At 37.5% G+C, this 14,366-nt stretch overlaps 1 protein-coding gene across 1 annotated transcript; it reads right to left on the reverse strand.

Annotated features, from left to right (window-relative positions):
* Positions 1-1,931: 1,931 nt before the first annotated feature.
* LOC131288062 (ras-related protein Rap1) lies at positions 1,932-12,474 on the reverse strand. Its single transcript, XM_058317162.1, has 5 exons — positions 12,386-12,474; positions 8,879-9,101; positions 3,277-3,474; positions 2,233-2,325; positions 1,932-2,168 (listed from the first exon to the last, which is right to left on the reverse strand). Exons 1-5 carry the CDS (start codon positions 12,472-12,474, stop codon positions 1,932-1,934), a joined length of 840 nt encoding a protein of 279 aa, XP_058173145.1.
* Between the last annotated feature and the right edge of the window lie 1,892 nt (positions 12,475-14,366).

The raw sequence follows: 14,366 nt of genomic DNA on the forward strand, positions 1-14,366 counted from the left end.
TTTCGTTTTAAAATCTATGCATGCTACATTCACTCTTCCTTCTTGTCAATAACGTTGTTTCAGTTACATAACGTCACACTATTATATTTATTATATTATTATTATTATGCCACTCCCAACTTAATGCATCGACTGTTTATCGGCGATAAAGGTTCTTCATCAGGCTTTTCCATTATTCGTTTGGTTTGTTTTTTTTTCATTTTAGACTTTTTCTATTGCATAACTTCTCCCTAGGAAAGAATGGCTGCAATCAGTATCAGTCAGCTTTAAACATGATACATGAATATATATTTTATTTTACATTTTAATTTTTTTAATCGTCCCAAAATATGTTCATACAACTGTTGCGACTGTCCTCGGTGTTTTCGTCATTAAAAACCAAAATAAAACAAGTAACACTTGTTGATGATCGCCCGTTGATATTAGTTTCATCGTTTTTACATAACTAGAAGTGGTGTTTACTTTATTTTCAATCATTTTGGTTTATTTAAGTTACCTATTACAATTTTCTTTTTTGGCGACCGCCTTCTAACCAAGGGCTAACCAGACTTTTTCCTATGCGTATGTGGATAGGCAATCCCCTTGTTATGGGTAGGGTCCGGTTTCGGATTGGATTCGGATCGAACCCTTGCTTTCAAGTGATTACCCCAGTGCTAATGGGCCGTGTTCTAATCGGCGTAACTACATGGTTACTTTGGGCTTCTTACCTATACCTAACATTAGTACAGTATCTTCAATTATCGTGTCCCTTCAGTACATTTTGATGGGTAAATCATCATTGTTCCCCGTTCCCAATGCTGCTGAAAAGTTCATGATTAAATTGTGTTTAACTTTCTTCGTGCTGTCAATGTATTTATTGGAAAATGTTGAACTATAAAAGAGAGGTGCAACGGCCGAGCTATTGGGAAACTTATTTTTTGCGTTCATCAAATAGTGATAAGAAAATAAAGTAAAAGTAAGATTGCATCGTCTAGGATTTTGAACTTTGGGAAGGGTATTGTTTAAGTTTAATATATTACTTTACCATTGGCAAATGCAACCAGCCCGCTTCAGAAAGATTAGATTTATTATCAAAACACTAATATACACCAACATGCACACACCCAAAACAACTGTTCTTAATGCGTATCTTATTGGGTAATTGTTTTATTTATATTTGGCTTTCATACCCCAATCCGCCAAAATTTAATTCATTTCTGAAAATCATCTTTTGCAATTTGAAAGATCCTTTGTAAGTATTCCAAATTATAACTAAACGATAAAAATGTACAATTATAAGTTCAACTTATCTATGACACTCACACATTTATGATATTGTATTTGTATCGCTCGCCATTTTCGTTCTCACGCTTAAGTTGGTGCATATATTCTAAACTAGTTCCTACTTCAGGGGCTGCTGATATTGTAGCGGTTTCTTTTTTTTGCACAGTTGATGTTTTTCCTGTGCTTTACCATACTTTCTATCTGAAAACCCTCATTCTGTCCTTTGGATACCCGTATTGTTCCAGTTCAATACTTTACACATTTTTTATGATTCATTTTCGTTTTTGTTAAAGAAAATATAGTTTTGACCAAACCTATGATTTAAAATACGGAAAGCTTATAAAAGGAGGGTCCAACGTATGGAAAATATACATCAAACATTTTGGGAAACTGGTACAGCAAATAGATGATTGTGTAAAGAATTTGATTGAAAGTTTCGATTTCTCCGAATAGATTAGTTATTTTTCTACCAAGATGTTTTTGTTCGCTTATTTCTTTGATGTTTGATGCTTTTTTAGTTCGAATTTCAATGTAGTTCACCACCGTTCTTAGCAATTTTCTTACATTGGTACGGCGCTAACAGAATAATTTTACCAATTTTGACATTTATACTATCTTAGATATGGCAAAACAAGATGCTTGCGTGGGAAAGTGACGAGTGTAACTCATTAAGAAAGGATACATGAGTTACGCTTTCCTCCCAAACTTTTATCTTGAATTTGCTGTAAATGCTGCAGCTGAGCGACAGAAGGAACGTGAACGCTTGGAGTGGCTTGAGGCGTCGATGGAGCACCTCCAGAGCTACCAGTGCTGGCCTGCTGGGGAAGAGATTGCCGTCTACGACGCCGTAGAGCGGGGCTAAGATTGTACGTTATTTTCGCTTGCACCAGCAACTCCTTAAAAATCTGTGAACAAAAACAATAGACTGTAATCAACAGCTTCTTTTATCATTTTTCGTGATTTCTATACCTGGGTCACGTTTCTGTTAAGTTTAGCCGATGCCTCTACAAATCCATTTTCCCAGTCTACTGTCACCATCGATTCGGTTGTGTCACGTGCTACCTGTAGGAGAAGATAAATTCAACATTCGAATATTGAAATGTTTCATCTTGAAAAATTTCATAAAACGGTTATTACGAACGCAATTCCGTAGAGGCAAATTTATTTAGGTATCTTTCTGTGTCGATTGGAGAAAAGTGATAACTAACTAGTAACTATTCCAACGTGTTGCTAAAATTAACCATTGATACCGGCAAAATGAGTTCTGAATGCAAACACGCACTGATCCAATAGAGCTACAACATTACAATATTAATGCTAACAATATTTAATTATGTAAACGTTCTTAAAGTTGACTAAACTAAACAGATATTTAAACATATGTTTTACTTTTTGTACTATCGTTAGCAAACACTCGTGTCGGAGCAATCGAGCTTCGTGATTTAGCATCAGCGTTTACAAAAATCGCAATGTTAAAGCATCGAACTTTTAACTTTTTTTAACTTTTTTTCAACGAACTTTTTTCCATTCCATTCCAATGGAAAACCTAAAAAAAAAGAAAACAAACCTCTTTCTTATTAATTTTTTCACACTCTACACTTTGATGAAAAGATTAGATAGACCCTAGTTTTATTTATAAGGATGTATCTATTTTTTGTTTCAATAGGTTACTTAACGTTCCATTAATCAGATATTTATTTTTCATAAATGCAAAAACATCCGAAATTAATGGGCCAAATAAATTGTTGTAAAGCTTTCATAAAATGTAAATGTTTTAGAATTGATTTGCAAAATATCGCTGAATTGTTTTTATTCTAATTTGTTTTGAGGCACATCGGAAGAATAAAATTTTGATTTCGTTATGCGATTATTGGTTTAATTACTTTAAACGTGGCAAAGATTAATTTTCCGTTGCTATGCGTGATGTGTTAGTTAAAATTTAACCGCAATCAATCGTAAGCAATCGCTATCAGTATCACTTGCATATTTTCCAAACGTTACTCCCCCACGTACCTGCCGCAGATCTTCGTCCTCCTCGCTCAGATCGGTCTTATTGCCGACGACCACAATCGGTACCGCCGTGGTCGATTTGATCTCGTGAATCTGCTCACGTATCGCTTTCACTTCCTCAAACGTGATACTGTCGGTGACGTCGTACACCAGGATGAATGCGTCTGCTGATGAGATGGAGAGTGCTCGCATCGCCGGGAACTGCAATTGAATAAATGCAAGCGTACAAGAGGTAACATGAGTGAAATAAGCCGAAAGAGAAAAAAAGGAAAAAATACTGTAACCCAATCACAACTCTTAACGGATGCATTCAGGGGCTTTTAGATTATGCTATCGATCTCATGAGAAAAAGGAAGAAAAGCTCATTCCAGAACCAAAAATAGAAAGCTTAACCCAGAACGATATTTAGTGGTGATGATAGGGCACATACTGAAAAAGGTAAAAAAGGTTGTAAAAAAATAGAATAATTGGATTGATTAATTTGTTTCTCGATGGTAGCATAAAGCATTAAAGATGGAAACATAAAGCGGTAACAATAAAAAAGCTTTGTGCATCGGCCTGGGTTGTCAAAAATCTGCATCTAAAATTGTGGTTAAAAATGGTAGACTGGTTATAGCATATTTTTACAGATCGGTTATTGGGAATTCTATGTGTAAGTCAAAGAAAAGTTTCGTTCATTATAGCTTTATTATCATTGTTATTTTTATTCGTTATATTATTATTATTTTAGATCTATTTATTATTGTTAGTTTTCAGAAATTAAATTAAGCTGCATCTTTTAGATGTTGATGTTGCAGGTTTTTGTTGCATTGTTGTATAATTTTGCTTTTCATTCCCTTCAAGTTTTTCCCTAGTCCTGTATTTTTTAACTGATCTATTTTGCTTATCGGCGATTAAACGCATAAACGTACCGGCCTGTTAAGAAACTTGTTATATTCCTAAATCGGGGGAAATCTTTGATCCCTATCTTTTTGTTAACCTTTTCCTACTAAAAAATGGGGAACATCAAAAATAAATCCCTAGATTCCCTAATAAACCAAAAACAAAGGTCCCTTACGGGTATGGTAGGACGGAGTCGCTCAACAAGGCGCTCAACAAGGAATTATGTAGCTATGCAGCCATCATATCACGCCTGGGACGGGCCAGCTAACGATTTGAGGTGAGCTAGATTAAAGCTAAATTTTTAATGGCTTTCCAAAACCAACATCCCACTTGCTGGACCTCCGTTCGTCTGCCGAAAACATCAATGAAGGGATGTATCCATTAACCACACGCCTGCACGATGGCGTCATCGTTTGCCGTTTGACGCCATACGAACACTAAGGTTAGGTATCTTTGGGGATCCTTTGTTTAGGGACGTAATTTGGGTTGCGCAAATTATATCACACCTTTTTCTGCCTTATTACCCATTTGGAGAGTGATTTGTCGTGTTAGAAAAAAGGATGACGGTATAAGGATAAGGTTTATTTTACTTTCCTGCTGCCATTTTTCATAGTTTAAAATTAGAATAGATCATTTGGATTGATTTAAAATAATTCCCACAGCAAACTTGATCCGCGGAATCCATCTTTAGTTTGCGGACTTAGCGAAGATCAAAGATAAAACTTTGCAAAATGTATTATCGTAGCAGCTGCATACCAAGAAAAAAAACTTACCCTAGAGACCACCCTTTCGAAGGCAGTTTTGCCCGCAATCTGTGATACAGCGCGCTCCAAAAGGCAAGGACGGAGAGGCGTGAAAGTTTTCCAAACATAGCACCCTTGAATAAAACAAGCCGCCCTTTGGTGCCAGCACTTGTCGCAATAGTAAACGAAACAGGAAAAGAAAAGTTTACACCAAACACAGACTAACGGCGAACACTCGGCACCTCCGAAGGACGAACGAGGCGTGCTGGTGGAAAGAATTGAGTTGAACATTTTGCCCATGTCAATATTTGTTTGCCCTTGTTCCGGAGTTTGCGTTTCCAGCCCAGGGCCACGGTTATAGTGTTGAGTGATTGATTCGGCTTTGGAAGACTTCGAACATAAGTGTCCAACAGCAAACATACGCCTATCATGACATACCTAGTTTAGGGAAGGGTGAAAGTGTACTGCATGCTTGGAGGTCATTTTTGTGCAAGAGATGTTATTCAATTAGACCTTGTTATGGGTTTTCTCACGATCAAAATTAATTAGATTGCAAGTAATACCAACAGCGAAGCATTCTAATGTTTAACTTAAAGTGTATTTACTTTCCTATCGTAAACTGTATTGGTGATAAGTGGTTTCTATGTCATACTGTATTCTGATTTTGTTTCTATATTAACATTTTTGACATCAACAAGATATCGTTGGTAAAATATAGTCTAGTTTTACATAACATACATAAGCAGCATTGAATCAGAGATTTTTTTCAATTCAAGTTCTTAAGCGCGATACTTAGGCACAAATTTAAAAATTTAATACAGGCAGCATTAAAAAACATTCATTTCAACAAGAAATACATCGAAAAACTACGAGCTAAATAGTACCGATACCGGTGCCATTTGTGAGATTTTTTTCACGTGTTAATACCCAAGAGATTACACATACAATCAATTGTTTTCCTTATTTCCAAAGTCTTGTAAGCTCCAACCGAAAAATGAAAAGTGTAAACCCGCCAATGTTTGAAAAAGCAATACTTAAATGCTTCAGCTTGTCGTATAAAATAAGTGTTCACTTTAAAACGAGCAGCAAGAGTGCTTTATAAGATTTTTTTCATTTTTGTTCACTTGTCTCTAAAGAATCAACTAATTTTGAAGATTTTTTGAAGAGATGTGATAAAAAGTTATTTTCAATTTGTACGATAAATAATCTGTTACAAAACTTCCATAAGTTGTATACTCATTACGCGATAATTGATAACCGCTACCAATGAATTCAAGTAACTAACGTTAAATGATCAAGATTGTTGCATTATTGAAATATTGCGTGCAATTGGTGTAGAGTTACTAATATTATGTTTATGTTAAGGTTCTGTATTGATGCCTTTATATTTCTAGCATTATTGCCGCTTTTGCTTTCAGACATGAAACTAGTTTTTTGGAGGCCAGGTACCTGGCCCGTCGGTAACTCCTGGATCCCCTTCCGTCCCATGGAAGGTTTCATGTCGTCCCCGTTACATTTTCTAGTTCTTTCTGTAGAAGGTCTTTTGTGTCAAATGGCGGTTATAATTTAAATACAAATATCACCGATGGCTCATGAAATCACGTTTACCAAACCTTTCGGTTAATTCAGCAGGAGGTTTCTTCATTGCCAAACCAAGTTACAACACATTGCAACTCTACTTTTGAAAGTGCCGGGTTTTTAACTCCTGCTACGCATGATAATCCACATGATTGCGATGCGATTGCCACATTGTATCGGTCATTGAATAAAACCCTCTACGAAAAGGGAGACAAAAATTAAGAGAAGTAAAGAGCACACATTGATGATACTTCCGGTGTACATCCGTATCTCTCCATACTATCTTGCAGGATCCTTCTGGATATGTGATAATTCGTCAATGGCGCAGTATCAGCTCGAAGGCCGGAACACTGCGACGCTTGCTATCTCCCACCTTCTGTGTTTCTCGGAAGGATGTATGTCCCTTGTTCGTTTTGCGGATGCATGTAGATGCGCGTTCCAATTAACTGACCACGTTGCTACCAAATTTCTAATGCGCACGGTTGTTCCCTCTCCCCCTCTTAGGCTGCCTCCTCTAACTTCTCTTTCTTTCTCTCGCACGCCTCCCCCCTCTCACTCTCTCTCACTATCTCACACGCTTCCCAGCCCTTTTCTCTCCCTTTCTCTCTCTTTCTCTCTCTTTCTTTCTCTCTTTCTCTCTCTTTCTTTCTCTCTCTCTCCTTCTCTCTCTCTCTCTCTCTCTTTCTCTCCCTCTCCCTCTCTCTCTCTCGCTCTCTTTCTTTCTCATTCCCGCTCGCCCAGTCTCTCTGACTTCCTCTCCCACTTGCTCCTTCTTACTCTGTAATGTCTCTATTTCACATTTTTTTGACTCTCAAGCCCAAGGTGTATAAATATAGAAGGTGACTTTAATTCGCTTTAGCAGGTGTGCCATATTTGAGTAATGATATGTCATAAGCTGTTACGTCAAGTCATGAAATGTCATTTTACTCTGGACGACTTCATTTTCTAATATATACACCTTGTCTCCAGCCCCCCTCAACGGTGTCAAAACTGTTGCATCAAGATGTCAAAATTATGACGAAAAATTAAGTCACCTTGCAATGCTGTCTCTCTTCGTATCTAACAATCTTTACAGCTCATGCATTCCATTTATAGAAAACCCATGATGATATTCCATTACCTCTATTTGATATGCTGTGTACACCTTGGGTTTTCACAAGATCAGTTTCAGATGCCCATTATATTTACATGAAGTAGAAAGAAAAACCGATTGCGATCGTGTTTCTGCTGATTGTTGTTCGCATAAACATTTTTTACGGAACGCATCCTATCTTTTTGAAAACAAAAAATGTACTTTTACAAAAATACCTTACAACTCTATACACACCCTGGGCCCACTAATGGATAACCAAAACACTGATTTTATCATAAAGTGCCCATGAAAACCATGCTTCTTCAGTTTATAGTTTGCAACACTAAAAATCCTGGCATTTTCAGAACACATTGATCACGAAAATTATTTATGTTATAATAAATTTACCTTGAAACACTACATGCATACCTTGGGCTTTACCTGAAATAGTTATTTGCATCAAATAACCAAGGTTGGGACAGCTGACGTATCTATTATTTTTCGATGATAAAAGGATCACCATATGATCAATGAACAAAAATAGAGCAAAGTTTTTTTTCAACACTAAAAAGGTTTCAATAAAATCATTCATTACCTGTTTTGATAACAAAACATGTTGATTTAAAAATTAGATTACCTTGTAACGATGTACATACCTTGGCCCTTTCAGTGTCTTGAAAAATTATCATTTTCATGAAACTGGCTAACATTACCCTACCTTTACAAAGGAAATCAAAGCAAGCTGTCAATGCAGTTCTAACTTGTTCATTCGTGCGTGTGGAGGTTTTGTTTACAAAAGTTTTGTCTAAAATACATTAAAACTTGTGCTTAAGTGAAGATGAAACCGTTATCGTTCAAGGCACAGAGGTTTTGTGTTATAATGTAGTGATTTTGTTCTTGATGTTTTTCTGGAAACGATTCAGAGAAAGAGTGTTTCCATCGCATGTTTGGTTTTAGCCGTTGCGGGCGCGACGGTCGAAAAACGCATGGTCGAAAAAACGCGTCAAACGAAAAAAACGCTAAGTTACGCTCAAAACTAAATTAAGTATAAGGATGACTATTTATTTTACCATTATTACTACTTATGGCTCCATCCAACTGATGTTGTATTGGAATCATTTCAATCGTTTGAAAGTCTTCATTAGTAAACATCAAAAACCTCTAAAAGGGACCATTCCCACGGGGCATTACTGTCCCTCAGTCCGAGAAACCCCAACAGCACTACAGCTCTCTCAAATATGACTGAATTGATCCGGCCATGGGAATGACATTTGGACATGTTTACACAGCACTTTAGCACACTTCAAACGGACACATTTCCACTGCTTACCTCGTATGCTCCGGAAGTGTCGAGGATGTCCAGTGTCAGATTTACACCCCCCACCGAGAAGTGGCCATGATGCATCTCCTCTACCGTTCGTTTGTACTTGGGCGAAAAGCTGCTGTACAGGAACTGTGTGATGAGAGAGCTTTTGCCTACCTTGGCCGCACCCATCATGACGATTTTATGCCGCACGTTGGAACTAATCGAGTTTTCGTCGTTCTTGAGTGGCCTAGAAAACAAAACAGTTTGTAATGAATATTATGTATAATACCAAAGAAATATGCTATGATTTTCACAATGTGATTCGGTTAATGATGTCTATGACAAGATTTACACGGTGGCGAATATAATCTCAGACACCTTTTTCATCGGGCGGTAGTGGAGAAGCCGTAGTTTATACACTTTCTACATATTTTTAAATATTTTAATGCGGGGTCCGCGACAGCCGATCGGTAGCGGCGTGGTTTCGAATCCCAACCGAGACCGGACCTTCCCCTGTACGAGATGACTGATTATCCACGTACACACAGGAGAAAGTTTCGTAAGCCCTCAATGGGGGCAGGCATGACCAACAAGGTCGTTACGCCAAGAAGATGAAGAAATGAGGTTACAATAGATGTGTAGATTTTGAATGACAATAAATTTATTATTAATATTATATATTTTTTATATATTACAACACAGGTTCGGTTCCTTTGACATGATATGTATGAAAGTGGACAGCTCGATTCGGTCGAATTAATTCGATGGATAAGTTGCTCAAACACCATTTAACACTGCTAATTTGAACCATACCTGGAAACAGGCAAATTTAATCAACTTTTTTAACCAGAAAGTCTGGCTTACAACTTTGTCAGATCTCAATCCAATGAATTATCGAATACTTAAAATTTGTGGAGTTTCTCTTCAATACACTTCAAGTAACTTTTGGTTGCTATAATTGTCATACAGTTCCAAGCTTGAAAAATAAAAAGTAATTTGTCAGTACTAATCCAATAGACTGTTTTTAGCACTAGCGTCACAAAAGAAAAGTATCCTAAGAGAAGAAAGTGAAAATAAAAAAAACTGTTTAAATCACGTTCAGACTTTCGTGTCGGTACATGTTTCAGATTAGCATAAATAAATGCCTTAGTATCGGGAAAGGAAAAATAATGAAAAAATCACGACGGAAAAGAAGAAAAATAAGAGGACAAAATGAATTTACGTTCGCTACGTGAGAAGACGTTTTCGGAGGAATCCATTGCGGAGGTCCGTCGTGGAAAGCTAGGAAGATTATTTCGAAGCAAGGAAACTGTAAAAAAATATCTTCGCCTCAGACACCAAACCATAATGCTGTATCATGTCGAGCACTGCTGTTGACGATCGTTCACAGCGCCTCAGGGATCTATCGTTCGTCCGAGCCACAGTCCAGGTTTGTTCAACTTTTGCTTCCGGACTTCCGATCAGCCCGCTCGACCCGCGCCAGGTAAATGCTCGAGAAGCGGTGTGAATGACGACGAGATTTTCAGATAGACAGGAGCATTTTCAAAAACCCCACTTCTGCTCGAGTGCCCCGGAAACCCTCCCAGGCGGGGAGTTCTCTATCGACAGTCTTGGCAATTTCGTCGAATCCCGGCGGTTTGTTTTCCCTACATCCCCACAGTGCGGGTCCATATTTCTACCCCACAGCACACCTTCGGCGGCCGTTGCGGTAAGAAAATAGACTCTGATGGCATGCTGTTTCGGGGAGCGGAAGCGCATTCCTCATCGCTAAATTACTCGTGGGATGCTACCGGATGCTTTCGGCATTCCGAATACACAACGGCAACAAAACGGACGGGGAAGATGTGGAACGGAAACGCTAAATCAAATGGAAAGCAACTCAACTCCTGTAATCATCTTCCAATGGTTAAAATAACTGCCCGCGAAATACAGGTAACAAAATGGAATTCTAAAGAAACAACCGAAACGATTGGTAGATGTAAACACATTATTGAAATGGAAGTGATTGGTTCTGTGGGTGTGTAATGGAGATTTTCATAGAAAGTTAAATTGATTCCGATCAATTTATTTTTTTGTTGTGGTTCAGTTTAGCCAAGAGCCGTTTAAAAAAATATTTCAGCTTTCGTAATCCTCCTTCAAAAAATCTCTCTAATTGATCGTTGCAGTGGTGCGCTTGAAAACTAATCTATGTTGTTTGGAAAAATTTTGGAATTTAATTTTGTTTACCGAAGTAACTTACTGAATATATATACTTCACAGTTAATATAAACATCTTTCAATTCATTTGCAATTTTTTCCTTTGATTTTAGTGTTTTATGATATGAGGAGCAAATATTCAAATTGCATTAAAAGCAATTCTTGATGTCTAATACAGTTAATCTACCAATAACCAATCTACCAATTTCAGATTATAATCATTAATCAGAGTTCGAATACAAAGCATCCTCAAAATACGCAATGCTAAATTACCAAACTATCTTATCCTGAGTATGATTAAACAAAATTTGGTTTTCGTACGGCAAAACATGCTTTACGACTGTCGTATAATGATGACCTTACCCTTCAAAACTTTTCCAAATTAATATTATCAACTACTAACGATTTTTCCGTTATTCTGCATCGTTTTATCTTATGTTTTTGAAATACATTCTCTAACACAATTTAATTTATCTCTGTGGCACGATTGAATAGATTAGTAGTAGTCTGAACTGTGTTGCTACTAATATTTCAAATGTTCGTTCTATAATATTTGACTGTTCGTTTGAATTCATAGACATACTATAAGAATTCAAAATTCAATTTTATTTGCTGGATTGGATTTCTTTTCCTTATTTTTTAAGAAACAAAGAAAATGAGTTCAAACAGAATTGAATGTGCCTTTCCCGGCACGTGTGCTATAGATGTTTCTGAAAAGATAATACTCTAAAAAAAAGCTTAAGCTTCATAATATTTTAAGTCATAATTATTATATTACAAGATGTTTTAATCTTTTCCTGAAGCCGCAACAACCGACAACACCGCTCCATAAACGAAACCTTCGAAGGGTGTAGCACGAGTATTTCTCCAATCAAAAGGTTCCTTTGCACCGGGCGACGGTTTAAACATAACCGAGTCCGGAAAAGTATGTTATAAATCGTGAAACTTTTCGAACGATAATCCGAGCCATGATTTACGTTTCTTTGAAATTTCATCTGTTTTGCATTTTTTTGCCGTAGAAAAATTTCTTCAACAGCTCTTTGAATGATCTCGACAGGCATTAGAAAATGTCCCTCGTTTTCGGCACGTTCGAAAAACCATCCCCGAGTGCTGTTAAATCTACTTGTCTGTTGTTGCAGAACTTCCCAGTGGTATACTTTTGTCCTATTGGTTCAGCGTTAGGTCAATTTGGACTGACCTTGAGCGGAGGAAACTTGAGCCCGCCCGCAACAGTTAACAAGCGCCATCGACACCAAACGGCAAACCGGGGCTTACAATGTCCGTAAACCGGGGAAAGAAGCACCGCATAAGGTGGTTGACGATGGTTTTACTTACTTTTCTCGCTTCGGTCGCTCCTCGGCCGTGTCGTCCTTCATGAACGATGGCTGTAGGCTGAACCGCCGCCGCAGATGTCTGCCCTTCATTTTCCGCGAGTGTTTTCGTTTCCCGTAGCTTCCTGCCGGTGCGACGCCCTTTTTGGCAAGCTGATGAGCGGAAGGAAAGCCGATGCTGGAATGTAAGAAGAAAGGAAAAGTTTCCAAAACGAAACATTTACCAAGTTTGTCATATTCAGCTGAAGTAGCGAACAAAAAATCTGATGAAGAATTCAGCCCTCATTAAACGTCTGTACCATGTAGTGTAGTTGACAGAGTGGTTCGTCGACCTGGTGCTGACCTTGCAAGATAAACATGTAATTGGATAAACAAAAGGTGTATTAAGAAACCTTAATTTAATTGAAGTAATTGAATTGAAGTCATTCAAAAGATGCCTTAGTTGGTAATGACTACGGGTAATAACAAATTTAGGACACTTGCAGTACTATTGCAATACTTAATATTGCATTTGAAAATCAAAATTCCATTTCTATTTTAAATGTGTACCATTCAATCCGTCGTAATAGGATAAAATTCCAAATGAACGACAGCTACAGCCTCCAATGCTTTATGCCAGAGATACGAGTTGACGGCTCGAAGCCTAACATTCCACCCGTATCAACGACTCACTGAAACAAGCAAACGTTAATATTCATTCCATCCCGGTCCAGTGGAATAATGTTTATAAAATGTTTTCCTTCCGCCCCTTGAAGATCAAACCGGACCCATCGGCATCGTACTGGCCCGGAAGAGCGTCCAGGCTGCCGGTTGAACGTCGGTTTCAGCGAGTGGCTGGCTGATGGGAAACTAATTACTAATTTTCTCATCCCTCGTTTTCCCTGGAATTGGATTTGGTCGCTTAAGAATGCAGAATGATTTGATGTCATTAATGCGATAAAAATTAAAGCTCGTTGAGAAAGCGAGAGTGACATGGAGCGTAGACAAGTTTAAAGCGGTTACTCTGAAGTAATTTCCTCGGCTATGCTCAATCCGATTAGCTGACAGTGAAGAAGCGGTACATTCGTAAATTATTAAACGATCTTAACATCTTAACAACATACATAGTATTTATATTGATTTGGTATTGATATATGAGTGCCAATAAAATCATTCATGATGTGTTTTGCCAGTTTCAAAATGAATCAATGCTCTGTTATCATACACGTTTCATGAAGAATTCTCATTTTATTATTAATGTCTCATTTAATTGCAAATATTTGAAATATATCCTTCTGCGTTTCATACTCATGCATGTATTGTATTGTTTCAATGGGAGAACTGAGATAAAACACCATTGTTTGTGAATGAAAGGACAACGCCACAGGCGAAATGCAATTGGTTCTATTGAATGCGTGTGTCATAAATTATCCCTAAACTAAAAACTCCCTAAGGCAAGACGTTCTCTCTGCTGTTGTAACTCCAAGCTCCCAACAGGAATCCATTTCTAGGCGCGTAATCGTTAAAGCCCATCGTTGGGGGTGCCCATGGCGGTCAGAGGGTTTCTCGTATGGTTATATTTACAACTGAAAATAAGTACTACGTTGACAGCTCCAATGCTGCATTTGAACTCCCAACAATCATAAACTAAAATTGTTTGTCAAAAAGGCATAAATGTCTATAAATTTTTCATAATGGCATAAATGTCATCTAGGCAAATTATAATCGACCATTTCTCCTATGTTTTTCAATACGTTTATCTATCGTATTGTGTAATAGTTCGTTTTTGTAGCAAAGAAAATAGCTGAATATAATTTGAAAAGCTTTAACAAAATTGAAAAGGTATTAATATTTTACCAATTATTATATTTTTTGTAGGCGTAAGGAAACAGTTATGCATTACAAAATACTAAATCAAGATTTTCATATACATCCAACACACGCTTGTAATTACGATCCGAAATTCCGCTGCAAAGGTATTCCAAGCCGTTTGATTAGATTTGTAT

The sequence above is a fragment of the Anopheles ziemanni genome, chromosome 3, assembly GCF_943734765.1.
Source record: "Anopheles ziemanni chromosome 3, idAnoZiCoDA_A2_x.2, whole genome shotgun sequence".
Lineage (NCBI taxonomy): Eukaryota > Metazoa > Arthropoda > Insecta > Diptera > Culicidae > Anopheles > Anopheles ziemanni.

Excerpts from the sequence above, each read along its gene's own strand:
- LOC131288062 (XM_058317162.1), bottom strand. The coding sequence starts at position 12,474 with ATGAAGGGCAGACATCTGCGGCGGCGGTTCAGCCTACAGCCATCGTTC. Across the intron at positions 9,102-12,385 it reads GAGCGACCGAAGCGAGAAAA|GCCACTCAAGAACGACGAAA; the intron begins GTAAGTAAAACC and ends TTTGTTTTCTAG. Across the intron at positions 3,475-8,878 it reads ACACTTCCGGAGCATACGAG|TTCCCGGCGATGCGAGCACT; the intron begins GTAAGCAGTGGA and ends ATTCAATTGCAG.